Source organism: Ochotona princeps, chromosome 2 (assembly GCF_030435755.1).
Source record: "Ochotona princeps isolate mOchPri1 chromosome 2, mOchPri1.hap1, whole genome shotgun sequence".
Classification (NCBI taxonomy): domain Eukaryota; kingdom Metazoa; phylum Chordata; class Mammalia; order Lagomorpha; family Ochotonidae; genus Ochotona; species Ochotona princeps.
The window spans coordinates 98,513,935-98,541,424 of NC_080833.1; the positions used below are offsets into that span (position 1 = coordinate 98,513,935).

The 27,490-nt window shown below is 48.4% G+C and overlaps 1 protein-coding gene across 2 annotated transcripts in view; it reads left to right on the top strand.

The window, feature by feature from the left end:
• The window catches only part of VANGL1 (VANGL planar cell polarity protein 1), a 45,855-nt gene extending 29,788 nt beyond the window's left edge, over positions 1–16,067 (top strand). For both annotated transcript variants that reach the window (XM_004581877.3, XM_058660100.1), the window contains 4 exons: positions 8,106–8,239; positions 9,818–9,950; positions 11,418–11,652; positions 15,758–16,067. In XM_004581877.3, the coding sequence (XP_004581934.2) occupies positions 8,106–8,239; positions 9,818–9,950; positions 11,418–11,652; positions 15,758–16,018 (763 nt within the window). In that variant the 3' untranslated portion in view covers positions 16,019–16,067. The remainder of the gene's footprint in view (positions 1–8,105; positions 8,240–9,817; positions 9,951–11,417; positions 11,653–15,757) is intronic.
• The last annotated feature ends 11,423 nt before the right edge of the window (positions 16,068–27,490 follow it).

Here is a 27,490-nt window from a genome sequence, read left to right on the forward strand (position 1 = left end):
AGATGTCCACTTCTGTGGACAGGCCTGAGCCAGAGTGAAAGCCAGGAGCCTGGAACTCTATCCTGGGCTCCCACATGGGTGGCAGGACCATCTTCTGCTACCTTTTCGTGTGGAGATCTTGCTCTTGCAGTTGGTAAACTGAGCCATCAGTTGTCTTGTCCTGGGTAGAAGTTTTCACCAAAATCTGAATAAACTTTTCATTTAAGAATTTAAGAATCTGGGCCCGGCATGGTGGCCTAATGGCTAAAGTCCTAGCCTTGTATGCACTGGGATCCTGTATGGGCCCAGCAGCTTCACTTCCCATCCAGTTCCCTGCTTGTGGCCTGGGAAAGCAATCGAGAATGGCCCAAAGCCTTGGGACCCTGCACCCACTTGGGAGACCTGGAAAAGGCTCTTGGCTCCTGGCTTTGGATAGGTGAAGCTCTGGCCATTGCAGCCACCTGGGGAGTAAATCATTGGATGGAAGATCTTCCTCTCTCTCCTCCTTCTCTTTGTATGTCTGACTTTCCAATAAAAAATAAAAATAAATCTTAAAAAAAAGAATTTAATAATCTTCTGAGAGACCAAGGTGTGGGTCTCAAATGCAGCCACCCATGTAGGCACACTTTATTTTTCTTTTCTAAGATTGATTCATTTGAAAATTAGGGTTACAGTGAGTTGTGAAGGAGAGAGACAGGGATGTTCCATCACTTGCTTTCCCTTCCCAGGTGGTCACAATGGCCAGGACTGGGCCACGCTGAAGCCAGGAGCTTGTTCTGAATCTCCCATATAGGTGGACTTTAGCCATCTTGCACTGCCATCCCAGACACATTATAGAAGGGAGTTGGATCAGACCTGGAGCAGCCTGGGTTTGAACCAGTATCCCTAAGGGATGCCAGCATTGCAGGTAGTGGCTTTGCCTAGTATACCACAACACTGGTCCCACAGGTGCACGTTAAAGACCAAAGTTTGGGCTGGCCTTGGTGTCTACACAGCCTTTCTATTAAAACCCTTGGGTTGTCCCTGCCTGTGCACCTGTGCTCTCTGTCCCCACCTTCTCTTTTTCATTCCTGCAGAACCTCAGGTCCCGGTGACATCGAGCTTGCCCTGTAGCTGCCTACATCGCCTTTCCCATCAATACACACGTGTGTGCTTCCTAAGGCTTCTTCACCACAGTCAGTTCCCCACAATGGGCGGCTTAAAATGGTTTTCTCTATTTCTCAGAAGCTCCAAGCATGGGTCTTGGCAGGGCTGGGGAAGCTCGTGGATCTAGGGAAGAAGTCCCTTGCTTTCTCCTCACCTCCGCTGGCTGCTAGCAGGCTCTGCTTCCGACATCCCTGGAAGTCTCTAACTTTACGTTAACCATCATGTTGCAGAGACTCTATTTTCAAATCAGGTTATGTTCTGAGCTTCCGGGCAGATGCAGACTTGGGGAAGGCACTGGTTTCTGTGAGTTTTAGGAGGACCATTCATTTAACAGTGACCTGTTTCTGCTCAGCCTGCCGCTTCTGCCTGGACGTGGCTCTGCAGCCTGCTGTCCTCATGATATGGCAGGCTGTGTCAGCTTGGCATCTGTGGGCGACCCTCCATGGGAAGCACCTTCTCTTCCCATCTCCCCCACCCCCAAGCACTGTCTCAGTCTCTGCATCTCCTGCAGACACTTTCCGTCTAAGTGCTTATCATGCTGGTTGATGTGTCCCTTTGAAGGTCTGGTTCCCATCCATATCTTAGTCCTTGCCACTTAGCAGGTGCTCATAATTTATAATTGCTCATGACAGGAGTTAGAGAGGTTGGTTGTTAGTGTTCTTCTGGACACCAGCACCTGTAACTGGCCTGAAAGATAATGAGTGCATAGCCTAAAAGGAAGTCTTTGCAGATTTTACTCTGTGCTGAGAAGCCTGCTTAGGGCTTCATCAGCCACCCATACCTAGGTCAGCAGAATAGTGACCTTGACATTGATACATCACACGTAAGAAGTACATCCACCTTATCCACACATGAAGGCGGCTGTCTTCTGTTGACAGAGCTAAAGAGGTCAGATTAATAGTTGAAGAGACCTGGCTATCATTCAAAGTGACCTGCCCATTTGGCCTGTCCCCATCCTTTCACTCTGTTGGGGAGAAGTTGGAGGCTGCGAAGTGTGAAGGTGTTGACTGCAATGAACCCGAAAACTCAGTGCCAATTTCTGCCTTTAATTACCTGGACTCGTCTGATCTCTGAAACCGCAGTCAAGTCCAGGGAAAAATGAATAAACAAGAAATAAGAGACCTTGTATGTGCATGTATGCATGTGTGTACACACATGTGTGTTTATGTAAGTCTGCATGTGTTGGTATGCACAGGAGCACACGCTTTTCCAGGATACATTGTCCTGATCCCCAGAGAAAAGAAGCTAAATGAGGAATAAATGGCCACAGCTGTTTCCTCTGAGTATTTGAAGGGCTTACACAAGAGAGAAGGACCTGTATCCAGAGGAAGTGATGGGAGTGAGTGGCAGAATTTAAACAAAGATCATGTCAATACCATAGGAGAGCCGACTCATTTTTCAGAGACTTGAGGATACTTCAGGCAGGCATGGGGAATGTCTCACTTCCAGGTCTTGTAAAGCCTGCAAAATCGTTTGCTCTGGCCTTGCCAAGGAAACCACAGGCGAGACTTGAAATTCAGTAAATCTAGAGCAAGCTAATTTTTAAGTTGATAATTTTGCACGGCCCACGACTGATGTTATAAATATCCAAATGGCCCTTGGCAGCAAAATGATTCCTCTTCCTGGCTAAGGGTGTATGGGAAGAATTGGTATATGGAGGGTCAGCATTGTGGTGCAGCAGAAGTCAGGGCTTGCCAATTCAAGTCCCAGCTGTTGTGCCTCTGTCCCGGTTCCCTGCTAAAAGTGCCTGGGAAAGCAGTAGGAGATGGCCCAAGCGCATGGGCCCTTGCTACCTGTGTGGAAGACCCAGATGGAGCTCTGGGCCCCCAGAGCTTCATCCTGGCCTCGCCATAGCCACTGCATCCACCCATTTGTAGAGTGAACCAGCAGATAAAGATCTGTCTCTCTCATCTCTCACTTGAAACTCTGCCTTTCAAGTAAATCAATCTTTCCATTAGCCTGCATTATCTGATTTAATGTTCAGCAGAAATCTCAACAAGGCAGGCAACTCCTTGGGAAGCTGGAAGTGGAAGGTGAACTGCAATGTCTCATATTTTTCTCATCTTAACTACTCGGCTCACTTTGAAGTTTTGCAGAGTTCCAGGACTCAGAAGCATCTGCATTAATGTTTAAACTTGTGAGACAAACGCCTCAAGGAGAGGCTGGCCATGACCAGCACCTGGTACACTTGGTGCTTTCGCCTCGGTCCCGTAGAATGTCTGCCTCACTGCCTCCATCCTCAGGCTTGCCACCCTCATCACAGTAGCCTTTTGGGAATATGTTCCATACTATCGAATGTTTAAGAGCCCTACTTGTCATGGTTCAGTGTGGATTCCCTGTGGTTTTATTGCCGACCTGCAAGTGTGCAGCCTAAGGTTTAGAGAAATGAATAGTGGGCTCAAAATCAAAGAAGAATGGCAAAGCTGGGCATTGTGGCTGGGACCGAAGCCTGCCCTAGCCAGATTGAGCTTGCTTCCTGGCCTAGCCTTTATGTGTCATTACAGACTGGCATAGAACAGGGGGGTGGCGATGGAAAGTATAGCTTTGTACTGTTTATTTCCTTCAGAGTTCATCTTTCAGATTTTTATGAGCTAAAAATTTGACCTGTGTTTCCAGGTGCTTCTGCCGACGTCTGCTTAGGAGGCAAGCGCAAGTGAGAGGCCCTGGGCACTGTTGCCATGGCAGTTGTGTAACAGGCAGCAAGGACACTGGAAATGTCTTTGTGGTTGAATAGACACAAAAGGCAACAACAGCCTTTCACATTCCACCCTCTTTGTCCTGCAGAGAAAACAGACCAGCACAGCAACATGATCAGTAGAGGGTTTTGAATTCAAGTGTGGCTGTCGACTCTCTCATCTCTTGTGTTGCTGCATTTCTGACCTGTTCGTGTGCGTTCCAGTTTGGCCCAGCTCCGACCTGTGCACAGTTGAGAAGATCCCTTTCCCCAGAGTGACAGCAACTTCTTCCAAATCTGCATATTCCATTAGCTGTGTTTCATTTGCATACAGATTTCTGTGGTTGGCATGAAATTTTTAAAGGTTATCTTTTTTATTTCAAAAGCAGAAGTTCACTTTCCAAGTGGCTGCAACAGCAGGGCTAGGCAAAGCAAAGCTAGGAACCAGAGATTTCATCCGGGTCTCCCAGCAGGGGAGGCAGGGTCCCAGCATTTGTGCACCATCTTCCTCTGCTTTCCCAGGTGCATCAACAGGGAGGTTGATTGGAAGTGGATCGACCTCCATCCCTGACACTCTTACATAGGATGCAGGTATCCCCAGAAACATCTTAACCTACTGTGCCACCTTGCCTGTCCCTGAAAGTGTGTATTTTTTAAGATTTGTGTTATTTTTATCTGAAAGGCAGATTTACAAAGCAAGAAGCAGATCAAAAGCCAGGAACCTGGAGTTCCCTCTGGGTCTCCCACATGGATGCAGAGGCCCAAGCATTTAGGCTATTCTCTACTGTATTCCGAAGCCATAAGCAGGGAAGCCATAAGCAGATTGGAAGTGGAACATCTGGGACCTAAAATGGTGCCCATATGGGATACCATTGCCACAGGGGAAGGCTTAGCCCACTGTACCATGGTGCTGGCCCCTGTAAGCATGTTTTTATGTGTAGGTCTGTTGTAATGAGGCATATCTCGGTGTGTCAGTTCCACACATCTGTGGTCTGTGAAGGTGCATTTCCCTGTAAGTGGGTGGCAAGTGTATAAGCCTGCAGTATTCCTGGAACTCTGAGATCACTCTCTTGCCACAGAGTTTTGGTGGTTCATGTATCCATCTGCTCCTCGGACTCCACGTTCCTTCCCGCATAAGGACTGTCTAGCCACATCGCTCTGCCTTTTGTTTCCGAATTAGGACAATGAAGCGAGGGCTAGCAAGTTGCTTACTCCCTGGATTTTCTACCCTCCGTTCTTCCCCAGAGATGATCTGATGTGGAAACTGGGATTCACTGAAGGACTTGCTTGTTTGTGTTTGAGGAAATTTCATGCATTTATGAAGTATATACTGGGGAGCCTAGACCATCTGGGCAAGTTGGGCCATAAATGTTGTACACCTGTGACAAAATCAAAGGAGGCGTCTCCGTGCATGGAGGCTTGCTGATGAACAAGTTGGAAGGTGCTACACCCCCGGAGGATGTCCCAAATCCTGAGGAGGGCGGGGTATCTGGGACTGCTGAGCCTTAGGGGAGGAGCCACTGGGACTGGAATGTGGACAAAAGGCTTCTGGAAGGAGTCAGTCCTGTGGTGGCCCTGCATGGCTCCTATTTGGAGGGTGCAGAGCATCAAAGACAAAGAGAGTTCTGAGCCCCAGTGCCGGCTGAGGGACCAGTGCTCCCTGCACCCTGGCCTTATGGGCTGTGCCATCAGCCAGTGCCCTGGGCACAGCAGCTGGAATGACGTGGGAATCCATGTCCTCCCGTGGTGACATCCACAACACAGCGTGGTGGCCTGACCTCCGTGTCCCAAGTCCTCAGCGAGTCGCAAGCCGATGGGTCGCAGTTCAGTCTCTGTAACTCACTGTGGAATGGTGCCTTGTGGGTCTCATCTAGAAGATCCCAGAGGGGCTCACGGGTCTGCCTGAGTTCTCTGGAAATCATTTCCCGCTGACATGGCATCCAGCAGGGCCTTTTCTGCAGCGAGAGAGTGCACAGCTCTCTGTGGTATGTATAAACTTGGCCCAAGAGCCCTTCAGGCCCAGCCTTAGTTGTCAGTCTGGGAGGCTGGCCAGGCTCGTGCCGCTTGTTTTACACCAGGCCTGTGCCAAGGGGGACGATGCCCTGAGGAAGAGGAGGGCCCGTACCCACCTGCCTTCCTCCCCTTGTTTTTTTTTCCCAAGGTAAGGGACTTAGGCCTTGGTGGGTCCATCGGGGGCTCCTATCTGACAGCACCGATACCATCCATGGGCACTTCTCCCCCAGGGGGCTCCTAGGACCCTGCTGTCAGGTGGGTTCGGCCGTACCCTACCTGGGGCAGAGTCTGCCCAGGGCCCTGAACCTGGAGGATAGGGAGCTGGGAGCCCTGCTTGATCCGACTTGGGCAGAAGCTCCTTATGCAGGTAGCCTAGGGCCCTCACCTGTCCCGGTGTGGTGAGTGGGAACCTCTGGACTGCTCCCCGTGAGCCGGCTGACCACAGCAGCAAAAACCAGCAAGCGTGAGAACATTTTACTCTGACCTTGGATCTGAGGTAGACCTCTAAAAATGATCTTTTAATGTCCTTTTTCATCATTTATTTTATTTGAAAGGCAAAGTTAGAGAGATTTTTTTTTTCATCCACTGCTTTACTGCCTAGATGGCTGCAACAGCCAAGGCAGGCCCAGGCCAAAGCTAGGAGCCAGGAACTCCATCTAGGGCTCCTGCGTGGGTGCAGGGGCCCAAACACTTGGGCCAGCTTCAGCTGCTTTCCTAGATGGGTTAGCAGGGTACTGGATCAGAAGTGGAGCAGCTGGTACCCGAACTGGTGCTCATGTGGTATGCGTAGCTGTGCCACCATGGGACCCCCCCACCCTTTAATTTTTTATTTCTGATCAGGGATGTAATTTGCTGCCAGCATCCAAGTACAGGAGGTATCTGTGTCCAGCAAGGAGTGTGGGGTAAAAGAGTCTAGACTGCAGTGCACCTGTGCGCACCTGAGGCTGGCTCTGTGGAGGGGCTTCCAGCTTCAGAACAGCCTGGAGACTCCAGAAGAGCTGTACATGAGCAGGTGGTAGATGGCGTGGGGGCACTGAGAGGGGGCAGAGGGGCTGGGAGAAATAATGAGAACAGTTGCTTCTCTCCTGAGAAGCTGCAGAAAGAGGGACCAGGAGGAACTGGGGACCCAGGGTCAGGTCTCAAGAGCATGTCACAAAGATCTGTGAGGACCCCACCCCTGACACACACACACACACATGCGCACGCACACACACACACTCACAGCACTTAGACCCCTTCACAGGGCAGCAGCGCCTGGACCCCATGCTGTGCCAGGCACTTCCCTCAGACCCACCTGTGCCAGGTGCCAGCGGCTCACCATCATGTATTTTATGTCCCTCATGCTGACCAAGGAGAAGTCCCTCCTATCTTTGTTGTGCTTTTAGTGCTAGGTAGATTCCTGTTCTCTAAGACAGGACGTTGAGTAAATGGCTAAGGCTTTCAGACTGTGTGTGGCTTGTTCTGAGAAGTGTTAGACTCTTACGTTCCACAAGCGAGGTGATGCTGCACCCATCTGGAATTGTTATTAGGTACCGGCCAAATGCAGATCACTAAGATGTGGCTAGGGATGCAACTTAGAAAACATTGCCGTGGCTGTCAGTGAGCTTGGCTGGCTAACTGCAGGGTTGTTCTCACACTGTATGTCAAACTCGAAGAGCATGGCTTCCTGGGAAGCGGGGGTTGGAGGTGGGTGGTGCTGGAAGGGATGGTTGACAAACCCTCCAGCTTACAGGTCAGGGGCTGCATTGCCCTAGTATTTCCGAGCCTCTTTGGCAGCCCAGGAATGCTATGTGTTCATCTTAAGAAGCAGAGCCAGCCCCATCCTGGTGCTTTGTGTGTGATCCATAAGCCTTCTTAGCTGAGCTCCTTAACAAAGTACTAGTAAGGTAGGGGAAAGTGCAGGATGGATATCTGCACAGCATCTGGAACACCTGTGGTGGGTAAGCTGCTCAGGGGAGAAAACGTTGAAACATCAGTAAATGCTCTCTTGGGGATCCCCATTTTCCTCCCTGGTAACCCAAGCAAGTTGGAACTTCTGCCTCTTTCAACTGTTGGTCCCTGGTGGTATGTGACCAGTGATGGCCTGGGAGAGGCCCCAAGCCAGAGACCAGCAGGACTCGGCCTTTGAATTCTCACTCAGGGGATAGGAAGTGTGGTGGGACCTGCCAGATGCCTACCTGAGGTTGTCCTTCGTGTTTTGTGACATGACCTGATTTGAAAAGGTGGTTTTCCCCCACAAGACCTGCCAACTTCATGAAAGCCCATGGCATTGATTCTGCCCCCTTTCTCCTAGCATCCAGCGAGCAGCTCTGGTGGTGCTAGAAAATTACTACAAAGATTTCACCATCTATAACCCCAACCTCCTGACCGCTTCCAAATTCCGAGCAGCCAAGCACATGGCCGGGCTGAAAGTCTACAACGTGGATGGTATGTGCCTTGAGATGCAAGTGGCAGCGTGCTGAGTGGGCACAGTTGTGTGGCACGGGGCTTAGAGTTCACGGTGTGTTTGTTTCTCCTTTCTCTGTGCCTCTGCTGTCAGAACAGCTGGTTCATCCTCCTCTCTGTCTCCCTCCCTCCTTTCCTCTTTCTTTCTTTCCCTCTTTTTCTCCCTCCTTCCATTCCTCTCTTCCTCCCTCCCTCCCTCTTTTCCTCCTTTTCCCCTTTTCCTTCTCTACCTTCTTCCTTTCCTTTCTCCCTGTTTCCTTCCTTTTCTCCCTGCTTCTCTTCCTCCCTCTATCGCTCCATCCCTCTCTCTCTTCTTGTCTTCCGTCCTACTTCCTCCCTTCCCCTCCTCCTTGGTGCAGACACTCTGTTGAAGGAACATTGCTTTGCTGTTTATATCCCTGGATAGTTCATTCATTTGGAGATTGAATGGAGACAGCGGTGGTGTGTGTTTCATGCCTCCTTCTGGGAGTACCTTGTACTGAAAGCTATTGGGAAACAAAGGGCTGCCTTTTGGATAAATCACCCAAGACTCAGAAAGCTACCCAGATGCCCAAATGCAGCAAGACCAACAATCTCAGTAGTCTCGGTGGCTGGTGAGATACTCAGGCCCTTCTCAGCCCTGGCCGAGCTGGCATGGAGTGTGTGGCAGGAGGCCAGAGGGCAAACTGTGGATGTCCCAGCCGCGTTTCAGGCTATCAGGTGATTACGTGTCAGACACAGGACACCGTGGCATTTCTTGCCAGGCACCTTGGGTCAGAGCAAGAGCTTTGCAAACCCTCGAAGGGCATCATGTTGTCAGCAGGTTAAGTGATTTATCCAGGGGTCAGTTTACAGTGGCAGTCTGCCTCCCCATCAGTAACTGGTGGGCACTGTATGCACTTCCTGGTGAGTCTTGGAGAATTGATCAAAGTCTTGTGTGATCTGAAAACTGAGCCAAGATCCTCTCTGGGCAACCCAAGCCACAGCCCATTGGGTCTCCTGGGATAAAGGGTACGAACCTGCCTTGCTGTACTGGGCATGAGACAAAGCTACCAGGTCCCTGTGTACCAGCTGGGTGCTCCCCATGGGACTGAGGGCTGCCACCATGTCCTGGCCTCAGCTTGTCTTCCTGTGTGTGACCTATGCCTCATGTCCCGTGACTTTCTTTTTCTCTGTCCCTGTTCTCCCATCCCTCTCATTTCTCTCTTGTTGTCTGGTGGCCGAAATGTGACACACAGCTGCCCAAGTGGCCAAACCGAAACTTTACGTGACAGATGGTAAGTGACATCTTCACACACTCTGGGCGACACTTCGCATAGGCATCCTACTTGTCCAGGGGTGTTTCTGAATGCCTTCCGAGTTCTTTCTTATTTCTGCTGGTCAGGTATGGGTTACAGAGGTGTCCCTGCTCCCATGCCCTGGTCACAGGGAATGTGAAGCCAGGGGACACAGCCTGGGAAGTCAGAGCTAGGATTTGTGCATGGGCTTTATTCGGGCTGGGGGCACCATGTTGCTGTTTTCTGTTCGAAGCCCCTGCCCCGTGGTGTTAAAATTACTTTTTCTGCCATCCTTTCTTCAAAGGCCCCAGCAACAATGCCAGCGGGCAGTCACGGGCCATGATTGCCGCTGCTGCCCGGCGGCGAGACTCTAGCCACAACGAACTGTACTATGAAGAGGCGGAGCATGAGCGGCGGGTGAAGAAGCGGAGAGCGAGGTGCGTGTCCTCTACGCCAGCACCTCGCATTTGGAGGCTGGTGTGCTGGTTTACAAAGAGCTTAGCTTCCCAGTAGGGATTGAATCCACATGAGGCTGTGACCATGCCTTGCTGGGAAAGCAGAGCAGATACTGGGCAGAGGTGCTGGCCGCTTCTGCAAAAGTTAGAAAGATGAGGCCTTGGGGAGTGTGTTGCAACACAAAGGTCCAGCCATTGACCGCTGCACCAGCAGCCAAAGTGAGTGCTGGTTGAGACCCAGCTATCCTAATTCCCATGCACCTCTTTGCTCATGCACTTGGGAAGCAGCGGAAGATGACTCAAGTGCTTAGGCCCTGACACCCATGTGGGAGACCCGGCTAGAGTTCCAGGCTCTTGGCTTTGACGTGGCTCAGCCCTGGCTGTTGTGGCCATTTGGGAGGTGAGCAGTAGACACACACCGTATGTCTCTCCCTCTCAAACTCTGCCTTTCAAATAACTGAGTGCACATTAAAAATCAAAGCAAAAGACGGGGCCGAAGAATTTGCATTGTATCCTGTGCCATGCACGCCTAGGTCTACCTGGATTTCCAGACCTGGTTGTCGACAGGCATTCCTATAAGTTCCTGAAAAGTGAAAGGTATGTTTATGTTGTCGCCAAAAAATTTTTGAAATCTGTGCATCGTTTTTTTATAATATGTATTTTCCATGAACTTTTTTGATGTTTTAGCAATTATTTCATCTGAGAGATACAGAGAAAGGGGCTCCCCATCTGCTTGGTTCCCTCTCTCGATGACATCCGTGGGGTGGGGGAAGGCATGAATCAGGAGCTGGATACTCCAGGTCTCCCACGTGGGTGGCAGGAACCCAATTCCATGAGCCACCACCCCTGTCTCCCATGGTCCACATTTGTGGGATGCTTGAGTCAAGAGCCCAAGCCGGGAATTAAACATAGACACTCCTAGGTGGGACACAGGCCTGTTAATTGTGAGGCTAGGCAGCCAATCCTTGCATTAATTTTCTGAAGACCGCTGGTGTTGGCCGAAGGAGATGCAGGTGGTTCCCGCTGTGTGTGCTGTTTTCTCTGCTTCCCAGATGTGGCTGGGTTTTGGGCTGGATCCGGGGGTTTTGTTCTGGTTCTTCACAGCTTTTCTGTTCACATGTATTCCCTCCCAGTGTGTACAGAGCCTTTTTAAGCGGGAGGTTCTGGACTTGAGACCATTCATTGTAGAGATACCAAAAAGGGTAGAAACAAGTTTCCCTAGCAGCAATATGGAAAAGTCATCTCCCGGCCTCATGCTTCTCTTGGTGGCCCCATCACATAGGGTGCTCTTCACCATGGCCTTTGTCCCTGCCCCTACCTAATCCCCTTTCCTCCCAGTCACTGGTGGGTGGCTTAGCCTGGGAGCAGTGTGCTTAGGCAGGCCCAGGTAGCTCTGCTCTGCCTTCATGGCAGGCAGTGTGCCGATGATTGCACTGCGTCGTCTTCCAGGCTGGTGGTCGCGGTGGAAGAGGCCTTCATCCACATCCAGCGTCTACAGGCCGAGGAGCAGCAAAAAGCCCCAGGCGAGGTGATGGACCCCAGGGAGGCTGCACAGGCCATCTTTCCCTCCATGGCCAGGGCTCTGCAGAAGTACCTGCGCACCACGCGGCAGCAGCACTACCACAGCATGGAGAGCATTCTGCAGCACCTGGCCTTCTGCATCGCCAACAGCATGACCCCCAAGGTGTGCTACCCGCCCCCCACTCACTGCCCAGCTCGGCCTGTTGCGCATGGTCAGGACTTGTAGGGAATGGTGAGGTCAAAGCCATCTCTAGATCACAGAGTGATGCAAGCTGACCTGTCTCACTCAGCTTCCATGATCTTTGGCACCTGTTTGCTCAATGTGCCCTTCAAAGACCTCTAGAAATTTGCAGAAGGAAGACTGTTCACTTAAGAGACAGTGTAGGACAGGGAGTCACTGTGGGCCCTGGAGCTGAGCTGACTCATGTTAACCCAGTTTCTTTCTCAATAACCTGGTGTCTCCTTGGGCAAGCAGCTTAGTGGCCTTGTGCCTTGGCTTGGCTGTATGTTGGGGACGATACTAATTCCATCCCTGAGTGGTCTTTCTGGGAACTAAAAAGGTCTAACTGTTGTCATGATGGGTGGTAGAGATAATACCATCACTTAGGCTTTTTTTTATGCTGTGAAATTGGTCTTGGGCCATGATACTGGCACACTAAGGGATGGTACATGTATCCAATAGAGGGTCATGGCCAAGGAGGCAAAATATGATAAAATAGGTCCCCATTATGTGAGGGAGCTGCAGTCCAAGATCCCCCAGGGATGCCTGAAAAGGCAGATGGTACTGAACAATTTATACAGTGTGTTTTTCCTTTACATAAAATACAGTAAAGTTTAACTGATAAATTAGCCACACTAAGAGATTAACAACAGTTATGACAGTATATCGATGCCTTGGTGGCTGGCCTGATAGCCTGTACTGCAGAGTGGGTAATGTGGGGGGAGGTAGCTATGCAGTGGATATGCTGGAAAAAGCAATGACTCACCTCCTGGGTGGGGCCGAAGGGACGGCGCCAAGTTCGTCACGCTACTCACAATGGTGTACAGGGTAAGCCTTAAGACTTGTTTGTTTTAAAAATTTTCCAATTCGTATTTTCAGACCACAGCAACAAAGGGTGGCTGAAACCCTTGAAAGCAAAACCACAGACGGGGAGGTGGGTGCTGTAGAGTGAGAGGAGAGCAGAAGACTTGCATTCAGACCCTGCCCCCCACCCACTGCACTGGTTTGTAACTGTGCACAAGTCACTGTGCACTCATTTCTTCTGTTAGCACATGGGCCCATAGTCATCTCTCCCTACTGGGACTGTCATACCAAAGCGAACATAAATATGGCACATAAATAAGTCACATGGTAGAGCGTCTGTGGGCTTGACATGTTGGGCATGTGTGACATGTGGTGGTCCTGTGTAGAATAAAGCCCCAGTGCCCCCCTGCACAGTTCTCCCGGGTGTCCTGCTGTTACACTGCCAGTCACTTACAGCCTGAAGAGAGCAGAAGGCTCTCCCAATTCCTTCACTCCCTAAGCCATCTCGTAGGTCAAGGATTTAGCACAATCACAGGCATACACGAATATACTTTGGAGTGTTCTTCACAAACTAATCTGTAAAAAGTCCAAACTGTGCCTCAATTTAAAATAGAGCAGTGCTTATACACTGTGGTCTGTCACTTACTGAAACATGGAGATATCTTCATTAGACTAGGAAGTTACAAAAGGCAGAATGGGGATACCACAGCTGCCAATAACGACATGCACCAGATGGAGTAAGAGTTACCCTTTTCTTTGAAAACTTTTAGTTTCCTGGTCGCTTTCTGGTTCATTTTTGTTTGTTTGTATTTTATTTAAAGACTACTCTTCTGAATTAAAAGTACTGGATAATCCTTGGAAAAATCCAAATATTCTAAGTATAAGGGGAAAAGTAAAGGGAAGTGCAATTGTCATCCCCTAAACAGTTGCTACTGAGAAGGACCTGCTGTATTTCCTGTGTGTGTGTGTGTGTGTGTGTGTGTGTGTGTGTGTGTGAGAGAGAGAGAGAGAGAGAGAGAGAGAGAATGGAATGGAATGGAAAACAGGAAGACATGGGTCATAACGTTCAGATAACTGTGTAGGTAAGTGCGAGGGTTGGTCGGTAAATATTTGGGCAGGAGGCCACTTGCTTTGTTCAGTTAAACCTTTCTCTCCTCTGGCTGTCTTTCTGTTTGAGTACATGCAGGTTTAATTTATGCAAGTCTGACTCATTCCCTGTGTGTGTGTGTGTGTGCTTCAAAGATCAGTTTATTTGAAAGGCAGAGTTACAGAGAGAGAAAGAAAGAGAGCTTCCATCTATTGGTTCACTCCTTACAGGGCCACAAAGGCTGGGCTGGGCCAAGCTGAAGCCAGGAGCCTGGAACTCCAGCCACATCTCCCACATGCAATGCAAGGACCCAAGCACTTGGGCCATCTTCCCCAGCCTTTCTGAGGTGCAATAGCCTGGGGCTGGATCGCAAATGGAACAGCTGGGACTCCACCAGCACTCCGTGGGACCCACTGCCCCACAACGCCAGCCCCTTTCTCCATGTCGATAGCTGCGTTGTAAGACATGGACTTGTGCAGGTCTCTGGGGGATTCATTTCACTAGAGGAGCACCTAGCCCCAAGTTAAAGATTCTGTCAGGTGGCCAGGAAGCCTCCTCCTTTCTCCTTTTGCCTCTGGCATCCCCACCTGCTTGGCAGAATTCCATGCTACTCACTGTTTGGCATCATTGTTCCTCTGAAAGGAGGAAAATTGTATTTTTTTTTTTCTGGAGCTGAGCATCTTTTTTTCCCTCTATTTCATTTTTACTTTATGGTAAAATTCCATAGGCTCTGGGATTTCCCCTGAAAATTGTATTTTTTAAGACTTTATTTTAATTTGAAAGCAGATTTGCAGAGGGGGGGGGGAAGAGAGAGAGAGAAGTCTGCTGGTTCACTCCCCAAATGGTTGCAACAGCCAGAACTTAGCCAGTCTAAAGCCAAGCTCTAGGAGCTTCTTCTGGGTCTCCCACACAGATGCAGGGACCCAAGCACTTCAGTCATCTTTTTCTGCTTTCCCAAGCACATTAGCAGGGAGCTGGATTGGAAGTGGAGCATCTGGGACTTGATCCAGCATCCATTTGGGAGACTGTATGCAGAGGCTTAACCTACCATGCCATGACTCCAGCCCCAGATTTTATTTTTATTGGTATTATTTAAAATTGCATTTCTTTAGTTATCAACATGACAGAAAAGTTGTGATTTTTTTTAATACATTTTTATTTCTCTAACTGTTGAAATTGTTTCTTATGATTCCTAAGAGCTAACTGTATGTGAGAGGGATGGGAACAGCCCTACTTTCTGTCCTGGAAGAACCGCCTGGCAGATGAGCAGTCATACGTAAGGGTGATGTGTGGCTGAAGAAGCTGCCATTGAACCTGCCCTCGGCCTCAGCCTGGGAGCTGGGAGAGCCCTGCGCTGTTACGTTGTCTCCTCCTTCCTGTTATCACAGCTGAGTCAGTGTGTTCATGTGATTTGATTCACATGGAGTGCTCCTTAGTGGAAGTTTGAATTTGGAAACTAAACTAACCCAACACAGCTCTTAGGAGGAACATAGTGCTGTGGGCCCTTGGGGTGGGGTGTGGAGTTGGTGATGACTCTCGGTAGACCCTGGCTCCAGCTTCCCTGCCTTGCCTCACACTGATGGTGCTCCCTGCACTAGGGGGTACTATGGGGGGTGCTCACTCATGCAGCCCCATGGCTCCTGTTGTGCTGTCATCCCTACTTACAGATAGGGCAGGTCCTTTGGGCGATGTAACAGAGAATGCCCCCACTTTGTGCATGGAAAGGCAAAGACGGAGCACGTAATTGTGGATTTGTCCACCAGGTCTCCCACATGGGTGAAAGGAACCAACCACCTGAGCCATCACCTTCTGCCTCCGCGGGTGCACATTAGCAGGGGGATCAAGGATCAAGAATGGACCATGGATTCAAACCCAGGCACTTGGGTGGGGTGCAAGTGTTGACCACTATGACAGATGACCAGCCTAAGCATGCACCCTTGCCATGTGGGCATATGCCCCCATTCAGGGGATTCCCCAAGATGACCTCCTTGTGAGGATCTGACAGGAATTTGGTGAGATGGGCTGGACTCTTGTCTGAGGTCTTGTCTAATTGGTAATTGGGGTGTTTTTTTCCCTAGCAGCAAGAAAGTGGCCCCTGGAGGCCTCAGCCTGTGAGGGGCCGTTTCCTCCCTAACTGCCCTTCTGTTCTGCCTGCAGGCCTTCCTGGAGCGGTACCTCAGTGCTGGCCCCACCCTGCAATACGACAAGGACCGCTGGCTCTCGACGCAGTGGCGACTGGTCAGTGATGAGGCTGTGACCAACGGGTTACGGGATGGGATCGTATTCGTCCTTAAGTGCTTGGACTTCAGCCTCGTTGTCAATGTGAAGAAAATCCCATTCATTGTGCTCTCTGAAGAGTTCGTGGACCCCAAATCACATAAATTTGTCCTACGCTTACAGTCAGAGACATCTGTTTGAGAGTTCTATATTTGTGGCTTTATAAAAAGAAGAAAAAATATGGAGAGATCTCTATCTATGTATGTATATGTATACAGAGGGCTGTCTGTTTTGTTTGTGTTTCACTCTGCGTTGTTGACTGAAGCTGGCAGGTGCTGGGCCAGTCTCCTTGACCATCTGCACTTTATTTGGAAGGAAGCAGGGAGGTCGGCCCTGAGGAAACTGACTGTGTTGACTTTGCCAGACAAAACTTCTTAAGAAGCCGTTCCCTGGAGCGCCTGGACAGCTATAACCAAAGTGGAGCCGCTGCATTCTGGGAGCCTCGCCTTACGACCCAGCCCCTGCTCCCGACCAGTCCCACGTTCCCCGGCTCTGAGGCTGCCAGGGGGGTACATTGTTCTTCTGTTTCAGGAATCCAGGCCCTACACACCGACCTGTGTGTCTGTGTGTGTAACCCGTCCAGTACCGCATCCCCTGCGGAAGCCGTGGGTGGTTTGGGAGATGTCTGTCTCGTCTTTGTCCTTTGTTGCCTTCGATTCCTCAGAGAAAGATCCCAGCAGAAAATGTACACTCTTCAGTTTACAGCTGTTCAGCCTTTGCTTTGAGGGCGCCTGCTCCCACCAAAAGAAAAATCTACCTGCCCTATTTCTGAACCCTGCTCCTCTCCTGGCCTGAAGCAGCTAGGCCTTTCCCAGCCTTGGAATTCTCCCTCCACCCCACCCTACCCAGTACGCACTGCTCTGCCCCACCCGCCAGGCAGCACTGGCCATGCAGGCTCAGCCCTGCAGAGCTGCCTGGGACCTGTTTTCCATATGTACCCTCCAGCTCTTGGCACAGCCTGGGCTGGTTCCCCAGGTTGCTTCCCAGCAAGGTGTGGGATGCCTACTAGGTATATGGCAGGAGAGTGGAGCTGCTGGATTGCCCTGGAATGCTCAATCCCACCCACCGCTGCCCATCACCCAAGGTAAGATTAACACTGTGACACCAGTGTACTCACTGGCAGGTGCACCTTGGGGGCCCTTTGCATTCCTGGGGGAGAGAAGACCCCTCAAAGCTCACACCAAGCTGCCCTGCCAATGGAGACCAGGCAATGCCCAACACACTGGCAACCACTGCTATTTAGGCCCAGTGTTTTTTGACCAGCATCACTGTGTAGCTCATAGCTTTGGCCACTGAACTACCCAGAAAGGGGCTTGTTTAGCTCCTGGGGTGCACACTGCTATTTGTGGTCAGTCAGGTGGAGAGAAGGGAGAGGCAGGTGGCAGAGGGAGCCCATCTTCAGGTCTGAAGTGATTCATCTCAGCTCTAGTCTGATAGGCAGCTGAGGGCAATGCAGTGGGCTTCCCCACCTCTCTCCACCTGGCCTGATCATGGGCATGGGAGCCACCCTGGGGAAGCTCATGATGGTCTAAGAAGTATTGACTCTTTACCCTGAGATATTGAGGTCATTCAGTTACTGGAGTATAACAAAGATGACACCATGGAAATGTTCTTGATTTGTGTGTGCTCACTCTTACTATTTCATGTGGCCCATGATTGGTACAGTGTTTTGAGTGTCAATTCTTAAGTCAGAATTGGCATACTGTGTTTGCAGTGTACCTGAATGTACCTAAAAAAGTAAATGTATTTTTGAACCATCAGTTAGCCTTCCACTCAGACAGGTTGGAGAAGAAGGAAGGGGAAACCCAGGCATATGGCACACCGGCAAAAAGAACTGTTGAACTATTTCGTCCCATTGATGACAAATACCTACTGTGTAACCGTGGGGCTTCCAATCTGCGTTTTCTCCTTTTGGTACCTTCAACTGGAAGTTCCTTATGCCGTCTTTCTCAGGAAATATTTCAGAAGATCGTGTGAGGGATGATGAAGCTGTGTGAGACCTCAACTGTGTAAAGATGAGGCAAGGGCCTCTATCCCAAGGCTGGTGCCGTTGGAAGGACCACAGGTGTAGGCACAGATGGGTGACAATGACACTGTTCCTCTACATTCTGAAACACTGCTGCCTGCCCTGTCTTCAAGTGACCGTCCCCGGTGGGGTAAAGTTGGATTCATGTGCTTTGCTGTGTACACTCCCAGCAGGGTAAAGAAAGGTTTAGAGTAAGGAAAATTTATTTTCTCCCTCTCCCAGTCTTTACATAGGAGAATGTCAGACTTTCTGAAATTGTTGTTTCTGTTTTAAATTGAGTATTGATTTTTTTTTATGCTGACTTTGTATTGGGTCCTTTTTGAGAAAAATAACAAAATAAAACACAAGCTCTTTGTAAAGCCTTTGTTCTTTCAACCTCTTAATAGTTGGAGTTATGGGTGCAGTGGGAACAATGGAGATGGTGTTTTCAAAACGGTAGAGTTTTTAAATGCTGCGTCACACAGTTGAACACAATGCATTTTTTCTTTCAGTTCTTGGAATCAGTACGACTTCTTTCTGAAAGACAGTAAGGTGCCTGCAGGCTAATGGCACACGTGGTCTCAGAGGAGTCTGCTCTGTTCTGTCTTCCCCAGTGATGTTGTAACCAGTAGATAACTTCTGATTTACAAATGTCTTTTTGAAGATCAGAACATTTCTAAGGGCCTGTGAGCTGGATGTTTAAAAAAGCTGCAGCATTAGGATGGGATGGAATTGTAAGATTGTGTTACTCTCTTTGTATTATCCATTATGTCAAAATGCATCCTCATCCCTAAAGCAAGCTCGAGAGAAACCGCTGGACCACCAATTTTTTTGTAACTCAACTAGTGTGTCCCCTTGCCCTTTCCTTACGTCTCCAGAGGGCAAATTCTTTACACTGAAGTTACAAATTGTTCCGGTGAGAGATGGTGGCCTCACTGGTCATTACCCTCAGTTTAGGACTCCTTTTTCATTCACAGATGGCTCTACTGTTGTAAGTTAGTGAGTTGGTGGCAGTCCAGTTCTCTCATTTTGCGTCTCCTTGTCACTTTCAAGTGTTAAGTGTATTCTTGACACCTGCAGCCCAGTGAGATGCCACCGACGTTTTAGGACAGTAACTGCTTACCCTGCCTCTCCACACAGGGAGACCAACAAAATCAAGTCACTGATTCAACATCTTCAGTGTGGGTCCTGCCACATCTCCAAGTGGGTGCCTGCTTGAACATTTTTTTAATGCACACTACAGGACAGATGTTAAATAGCTCCCTGGAGTTTGTGGCAGGCAGGTGTTTGCCTTGTGTGACTGTGCGAGTATGTCCATGTCAGAGTGCGGGAGCTACCTAACCCCTGTGTTGAGACATTTCCTAACAACTCCTGTGTTGGGAGAGGTTACGTTAAAGCCATTCTTTTTACCTTCTCCTGTTTGACTCCTGTTCCCTCAGTTCCACTAGTAGTAAAGGCTGCAGATTAGCCATGTCTGCGAGACACGTGTTTCCTCCATGAGCTTCTTGTTTCAGGCCCTTCTGACCGTCCCTCTCCCCGAAGACCTAGAAACAAAGAAACATCAGGCTCCATGATAATCACTGCCCAGACATCACTACCCAGAAAACCTTACTACATATTTCTTAATATAACATAAAATTGAGCTCTTTCAGTTACTAAAAGTAGCAGAGAAAGGTTAACATGTGGTTTGGGTATTTTTGGGTAGTGCAGATCTAGTAACAAAAATAAATTACTCCTGTGAGCTAACTACTCTGTTACCTCATTTTCCATTATAAATACAAGACAAATTATTTCTTCAGTCCATGGAACAGTTCTTGCGTGGTCCTCTGTGCAGTAACAAATAACAATTTTTTCTCTCCTCCCATTAAAGTCACTGTAATAAAACAGAATTTTGTCTGATAAAGAAGGAAAAGATACTAATACATGTTGGGATGCTGTGTGTCGGATAATCTGCAGAGCCTAGTCTCCACATTGCTTCAAGGTAGGAGTTATCTCAGTTTTAAAGGTAAGGAAAAGGAAGATTAGAGAGGATTCCAATCCAGGCATTTGAATCCAGCCTCTCAGTCGCCTGTCCCTGGGAGTAAGAGCTGAGCGATTGCCTTTGGAGATGTAGAGGAGGGACCTGAACTAGAAGCATGATCCTTAAAGGGTGGAATCACTTTTCTTACGTTGAGCTTAGAGCGCAGGGGTGTTGGGAAGCTTCCGACAGTGCTGGCAGATGTTTTAGGATGGTCACTGGGAAGAACCCCTCCAGCACAGGTCAGCCTTGCGAGAGGGCTGTACCCATGGCGAGACAGAAGAGGTCTTGTTCCGGCAGGCACCCCTGGCTCAGCCCCTCCCACCCAATGCTCCTACCCAACACCCTCACCCTACTGGCTTCAGCAGAATGTGCTCTTGGGGCCCAGGAAGGCATGTAGGGGTTTGACCAGGTTTCTTTCTGGTACAAGGGCAATACAGTGCCCCAACTACTAGTCCCCCATTGTGGTGGGGGAGGGGCTGTAGGCCGCCCCCACCTGGGAGGTCCAGAGCTGGACTCTAGCCTGCCTGCTGGACATGAGTATTGTCAGCAGGCAATTTGCATCCTGCTATTTGCCCACACTTGCCCTGGAGACAAAACTGATGTAAAACAGGACTGTACAATGCCTACTCAAGGATTGAAACCATCTTTTCCTAAACTGCTGTTGTCTCAGAGGAAGATGGTGCTCAGGCCCCCTGGGCTGCTTTCCAGGAGGAATGAAACTTCCAAATGGTGGGAAAGAAATGTGAAACTATGGAATAAATTTTTGGTTTTAAGACTGAGTCTTTTCTAGGTGCAGTCTGTTTCCACAAATAGCCCCATTTGTTTGACCTGTAAGATCGATCTGCAGTGGGTTGCATGAGTCTCCCCAGCACGATGGAGTCCAGAGGCTGAAATGACATGGCAAAGGCTACTTTCTTTTCTGATTTTTAAAAAGATTCATTTATTTTTATTAGAAAGGCAGATTTCTAGAAAAAAAAGATACAGAGAGGAAGATTGTTCATGTGCTGGTTCGCTCCCCAAGTGGCTGCAATAGCCGCTGATCTGAAGCCAAGAATTTCTTCTGGGTCTCCAATGAGGGTGCAGGGTCCCAAGGCTTTGAGCCAACCTCCACTGCCTTTTCAAGCCACAAGCAGGGAGCTGGATGGGAAGTAGAGCATCTAAGACAAACTAGTGCCCACATGGGATCCTGGTACATGCAACGTGAGGATTTAGCTATTGGACCATCATGCTGGGCGCAAAGACTATTTTCAGTAGAGCCCAAAGAGTCTCTGATCTATGTCTGGCAACTCAGAAACAGCATCGTTTTGTCTCTGTCCTAGTGCAGTGCAGATCCATGTAAACCTTGGGGACAAATATGACAAACTCCCAGGTTTGTATGTGAAGGGTGTTTTGGTCACTGACAAAATTGGATAACAGGGTAAGGTGTAGTTGTTGGATTACACATGGACTTCTATTTTTCTGAGCTCTCACTTGCGGGCCTGAGCTTCAAATGGCAGTCACCTCATTGTTTAGGAGTTTTGAATCCTAGGAAGCCCTCAGTTCAAGAAAGTTTCATCTGTGAGCACTGGACTATTGCTTGGGCAATTAGTCATGGGACACTGATGGTCTGGTGTGCAATGAACAAGTCTAGTTCAACTCATGCTATAGGAATTTACACAGAAGGCACATTAGCCACAACCCAGGAGCAGAAGGAGAGTGCTAGCAGCAAGTTTTTTCCATGGTTGGTGCCGCTTAGTTACAGAAGCAATGGAACATCCATTTAATTCGATTGTTATTCTTTCAAAAAGAAAGGAAACTCTTGGGCCTGGCATGGTGGCCTAGTGGCTAAAGTCCTTGCCTTGAACATGCCACAATCCCATATGGGTGCCGGTTCTAATCCTGGCAGCCCCGCTTCCCATCCAGCACCCTGCTTGTGGCCTGGAAAAGCAGTCAAGACTGGCCCAAAGCCTTGGGACCCTGCACCCATGTGAGACGCCCAGAAGAGACTCCTGGCTCCTGGCTCCTGGCTTCGGATAGGCTCAGCTCCAGCCATTGGGGCCACTTGGGGAGTAAATCATTCAACAGAAGATCTTCCTCTCTGTCTCTCCTGTCTGTATATCTGACTTTGCAATAAAATAAATCCTTAGGAAAGAAAGAAAGAAAGAAAGAAAGAAAGAAAGAAAGAAAGAAAGAAAGAAAGAAAGAAAGAAAGAAAGAAAGAAAGAAAAGAAAGAAAAGAAAGAAAGAGAAAACTCTTGAAATAACTAACTTCGGTGACAATTCCTCATTTTTATAATGGCTTCATTACAGGCTTTAGTTCAATGGCAAGTCCCTCTAGGACCCTCCCAACTATGACATTAGCCATACTTGATTTCCAGGTTGCCACTAATGAGTACAACCGCCACCGAGATAACAGGACATTGTCGAGGATAAGGTAGGAACAGATGTTGGCACACCAGGGTGGTGAATCCAAGTGCCCTGTGGCTGCCCAGATGCCAAAACAAGGACCAGAGGCACTGACTGGGGCTCAGTTGGGAGAAGATGGTTTGGCAATTGTTTCTGAGAGAAGTGTTTTACGTTTCTGGACTTTGGATCCAGCTTCCACCCAAGAAGTTCAGTGATGAAAACATCTAGGTCTGTCTAATGGAGCTACAGCTGTGAGAAACTGTGGCCAAACTGTGGTGTTCTACCTGAGGAGACCAAAGGGCACCTTGTAAGCAGGAGGGGCGTTCTGTTCCTGCTCACCGTGTGTGAACCGCAGAGCTGAATGGGAGTTCTGGTGGGCTCAGCTGAGACATTTCTGAACAGATGAATGGATTATACCACCAGTGGTCCTTTGCACAGTTTTGCTCACAATTTTTCCTTTGCTAGCTTGCTACTCAAATCTCCCATTGACCCATTCAGTCACACCTTCTGTCACCTAAACATAGCAAGCTTTAAGGGGCTACTCACTGAATGCCTGAATGAATAGAAGAATAAATGAAAGCATATTCCATCTCAAATTATAGGCTATAGCTTAGTCACATGTGATTATCTAACAGGAGTCCCAGGTTATCACTAAGAATTATTTAATTCTTTTTTTTAAAAAAATTTTTTTTAAAGATTTATTTTATTACAAAGTCAGATATACAGAGAGGAGGAGAGACAGAGAGGAAGATCTTCCATCCGATGATTCACTCCCCAGATGAGCCACAACGGCCGGTGCTGTGCCGATCTGAAGCCGGGAACCAGGAACCTCTTCCGGGTCTCCCACACGGGTGCAGGGTCCCAAAGTTTTGGGCCGTCCCTGACTGCCTTCCCAGGCCACAAGCAGGGAGCTGGATGGGAAGTGGAGCTGCCAGGATTAGAACCAGCACCCATATGGGATCCTGGGGCGTTCAAAGCGAGGACTTTAGCCACTAGGCCCCGCCACTGGGCCCTTTTAAAAAAAAATTTTAAAGATAGATTTACAGAGAGAAAAAGAGAGAGATTGGCTGGTTCACTCCCCAAATGGCTGCAACGTCCAGAGCGGAACTGATTCGAAGCCAGGAGATTTTTTTTTTCCAGGTTTTCCACGTGGGTACTGAGGCCCAAAGCCTTGGGCCAATGTCTGTTGCCTTCCCAGTCCATAGACAGGGAGCTGGATTGGAAGTGGAGAAGCCAGTAGAGGAAGCAGTTCCTTTATGGGAAATCAGCACTGCAAACAGATGATTAACTTGCTGAGCCTCATCACTAAGAAGTCTAATCATTGCTGCTCAAATAAGTTCAGGTTGCTTAAAATGACCCAACTTGTAAATGTTTGGGTCTGCAGATGCATTAAAATTAATGAATTGACATCCAGGGGACTGTGGTCGTGTCTTGCCTAGAGAGTGAGCTGAGGTATTTTTGCTCATGCTTTCACTGCTAGGCTTCTAATAATGATGGCTGGATTTCTAGGAGATCTTTGTTAACTTCTGAAGACATTCTACCTTGAACACCTTTACACTAAGCCATGGAGTTTCTGTGTATCTGCTGCTTTAGCAATTGGCTACCCTAAGCAAATCTAAACACGACAGCTCCACGTTGCCAAAATCTTCCAGATAAAATTGATTTTCAATAATCACTAGTTCAGGGTGTTTTTTTTCAAATTCTTCATGCCAATAATAGTCATCAAATTAGCTTTGTATTATGCTTCAAGAACATTTAAATAAACATCTTCCCATCAGAACTTAGGCCTTGAAGATAGAGCCAAATCACCCCAGAGGTTGAGGAGACACACAAAGAAAGTCTCAGTACATTCTAAGTTCTGTGGAAGAAATCTGTAAGGGGCAGAGTGAGGACTCAGATGAGGAGGTGGCCAGCCCACATGGAGCAAGACTGGAAATGAGGTGTATAGAGTAACAGGTGAATAAGATACGAGAGCTGGGAGTCAGCCACGTCCAGAGGAAGGACAGCATTCTAGGACTGAGAACAGCATGAGCCAATGGCTGACCAGTATTGAATGATCAGATACCTTCCACCAGCATCCAGTTCACTTTCTTAAAAAAGTATGTAGTTTATTCATCTGAAAAGCAGAGCTGCAGAGAGAAAGGAGTGACAGAGATCTTCCTTCTGTTGGTTTCCTCCCCAAGGAGCTGGAGAGACCAGGAATGGGCCAGATCAAAGCCAAGTCATTAGCAGAGAGCTAGATAGAAACTGGAGCAGTAGGGATTCGAACCAGTGGCCATGTCATGTTCTGGTGTTGTAGGAGGAAGTTTAACTCGCTAGGGCGCAGTTGGTACTGAGCAGGCTGAGAACCCCTGTTGAGAGTCCCGGCAACCAGCACTTCACAGGCACCTGTTCTCTGTGTTTACCACGGATTCATGATCAAAGGTTAGTTATGACCTGTGACTGGAGACAGAATTAATAGCCTGGCCTTTCTGGGTGAAACCAAGTATTGCGTGGTGGAATGCAAGCTTATTAGAAAAAAAGACAAGCTCACAGCAAATTAGACCAGGATATTTTAACAGAAGTATGCTGAAAATGATTATGCATTCTGAGCAACACAGTGGATTTCACTTTTTTTCTAATAGAAGACCAGATCTTATCATTCTAATTAGCCTGCATCTCTGATACTTTTAAAAGATTTATTTCTATGAGAAAGGCAGAGTAACAGAAAGATAAACAGACAGAAAGATCTTCTATCTGCTGTTTCACTCCCCAAATAGCCACAGTAGCTGAGCTGAGCTGATCTGAAGCTAGGAGCCAGCACCAGCAGCCTCTTCTGCGTCTCCCACATGGATTCAGGGGGGCAAGAAGTCGGGCCTCTGCTGCTTTCCTATACCATAAGTAGGGAGCTAGATGGGAAATGGAACAGCTGGAACACGAATCCATACCTATATGGAATGCCAGCACTTGAAGGTGGAGGATTAGCCTGTTGAGCCAATATACCAGCCAAACGTACTGATTTCTTTGAAAGACAAAGTGACAGAGAAGCAGAGAGAAATAAACATCTTGTAACTACTGGTTCACTCCCCAGATGGTGACAACAGGTAGGAAGCCAGGCCAAAGCCAGGAGCCAGGAACTGAGTTTCCCAAATGAATGACAGGGAATCAAACTCTTGAATCATCTACTACTCCCCAGGCACATTAACAGGGAACTGGGCCAGAAGCAGGTAGCTGGAACTTCATCAGCACTCTGATACGGGGTATAGGCATTGCCAGTGTCTTAACCTGTGCTACAACAACTGCCACTCTGATACTTCTACATTGATCATGGCCTCAGAATCAAAGTACAATGAAAGGGCATCTTGGTTCAATCACTGAAAGGGATTGTGGGAAATTGACTTCAGTCCATCATTATCTGAAGAAAAAGGGAATCTTTTGAACGTTAATGTAAGGAATTTCATTTTAAATTTCTGGCTAATGTGTAAATACGTGGGATGATATTCATACTCCTGTCTTGCATGATCCGGGAAAATTTCTTAAACTCTCTGGGTTTCTCATTTGTACATGGAGATAATCAGACCTGTATCCCTGCCTTTGTGATAATTAAATGAGATAGCCTATGCAAAACATGTAGCATAGTGCTCCAGGCACATACATGTTCAAGAAATAGCCATTCGAGCAGTGTTCATCACTAAACAGCTCTGACACCAACTGCAGCACCATTTAACACTCAGTGCTTCCACACAGAAACACTGTAACATGATTTCGACTTAATTTCTCAGGCCTCTGAGAACAAGGATGTTTTCCTGAGCTGGAGAATAGAACACTTTCAAGACAGGCCACACACCTTGGCTGCCTGGAAGAATCACTTTATGTATGGCTTTGAAGATTTGCTTCCCAGAAAATCTGAGGTGGGGTGTGGCCAGGCCTGGCTGCATGCCAACGAATACATCTTGGGAAATGTCTGCTTGGTGTTGTAGAAGGGAGAAATGTGTTGGGCCCTTCCTGTAGCAGCATGTTGAAGGCCTGATGCCCAGTGTGGCTGTGCTTAGAGACAAAAAGGACTTTTAAGCTCAGACAACGTCTTAAGGGCAGGGCCTGATCCATTAGTGCAAGCGGCCTTAGACAAGAGGAAGAGACACCTTGAGAGCTCAGTCTCGCACTCTCCTTCCACATCCAGGAAAAAATATACAAAGGACATTGTAAAAAGGCAACTGTCATTGCTTCTCAGCCTTTTGGCTAAGATCAAGTGTAGAAGGCAACTGGCTACAAGTCAGAAAAAAAAGCTCTCACGCTAACCGCACTTCATCTTAGACCTCCAGCTTCTAGAACTGAGGGAAAATTAAGTTTCTGTGGGCTTCTGTTGTGGCAGCCAAAATTGTTACCCAACCATGCTGGGGGACTGTAGGCATATCAGTCAATTTTGAAAGCCTATTTTGAAATGCCCGAGGCAGGCTGACTTTATGAAGACTAGAGGTTTATCGAACTCTCTCTTTTGTAGACTGAAAGTTCAGGCAGCATGGCACTGACTCTGGCAAAGGCTTAGGTGAGCTGCATTATCTCATAGTGGGTGGCATTATCTCATGGTAGATGGCATTATCTCATGGTGGATGGCATGGTGGAAGCTGATGGAGGAGGGGAGAGCTACATCTGGAAGCAGGAAGCCAGAGAGCTACCGAGCTCCCACATTTCCTTTAGAAGGTACTCCCTGGCGATTGAAGGTCCTTCCACTAGGTCTCCTCTCTTAAAGTTTCACACCCCCAACATCCCCACGTTAAGGACCAAGCCTCCAGCACATGGAGCCTTGGCGGATAAACCATATTCCAGTCAGCAATGAGCATTCTGATTAATGGGTGATCCATCCATCAGTTCAGCAAAAACTACCTTCTTTGCGGTAGGCTAGATAATAAGTGTAGGCACACAGTGATAAACAAACACCTTCCCTCCAAGGAGCATACAATTCAATGAGGGGGTAGACATGCAAATGTGTTATAACATAACTGATAAGCGCCATGACACTCAGCATTCCAGGGCAGCAGAAGGGAAGACGACATCTGTGAATCATCTGTACAACCGGATAAATGGTGACATCCCTCATCTAACCTGGGACTCCCTAAAAAAGACAACCAAAAATTTAGGGGAGAAAATGGAGTCCAGGTTTGGTTGTGTTGAGTTAGAAATGCCTGCATAATATCCCCTCCAAGATGTCGGAGAGGCAGGTGAA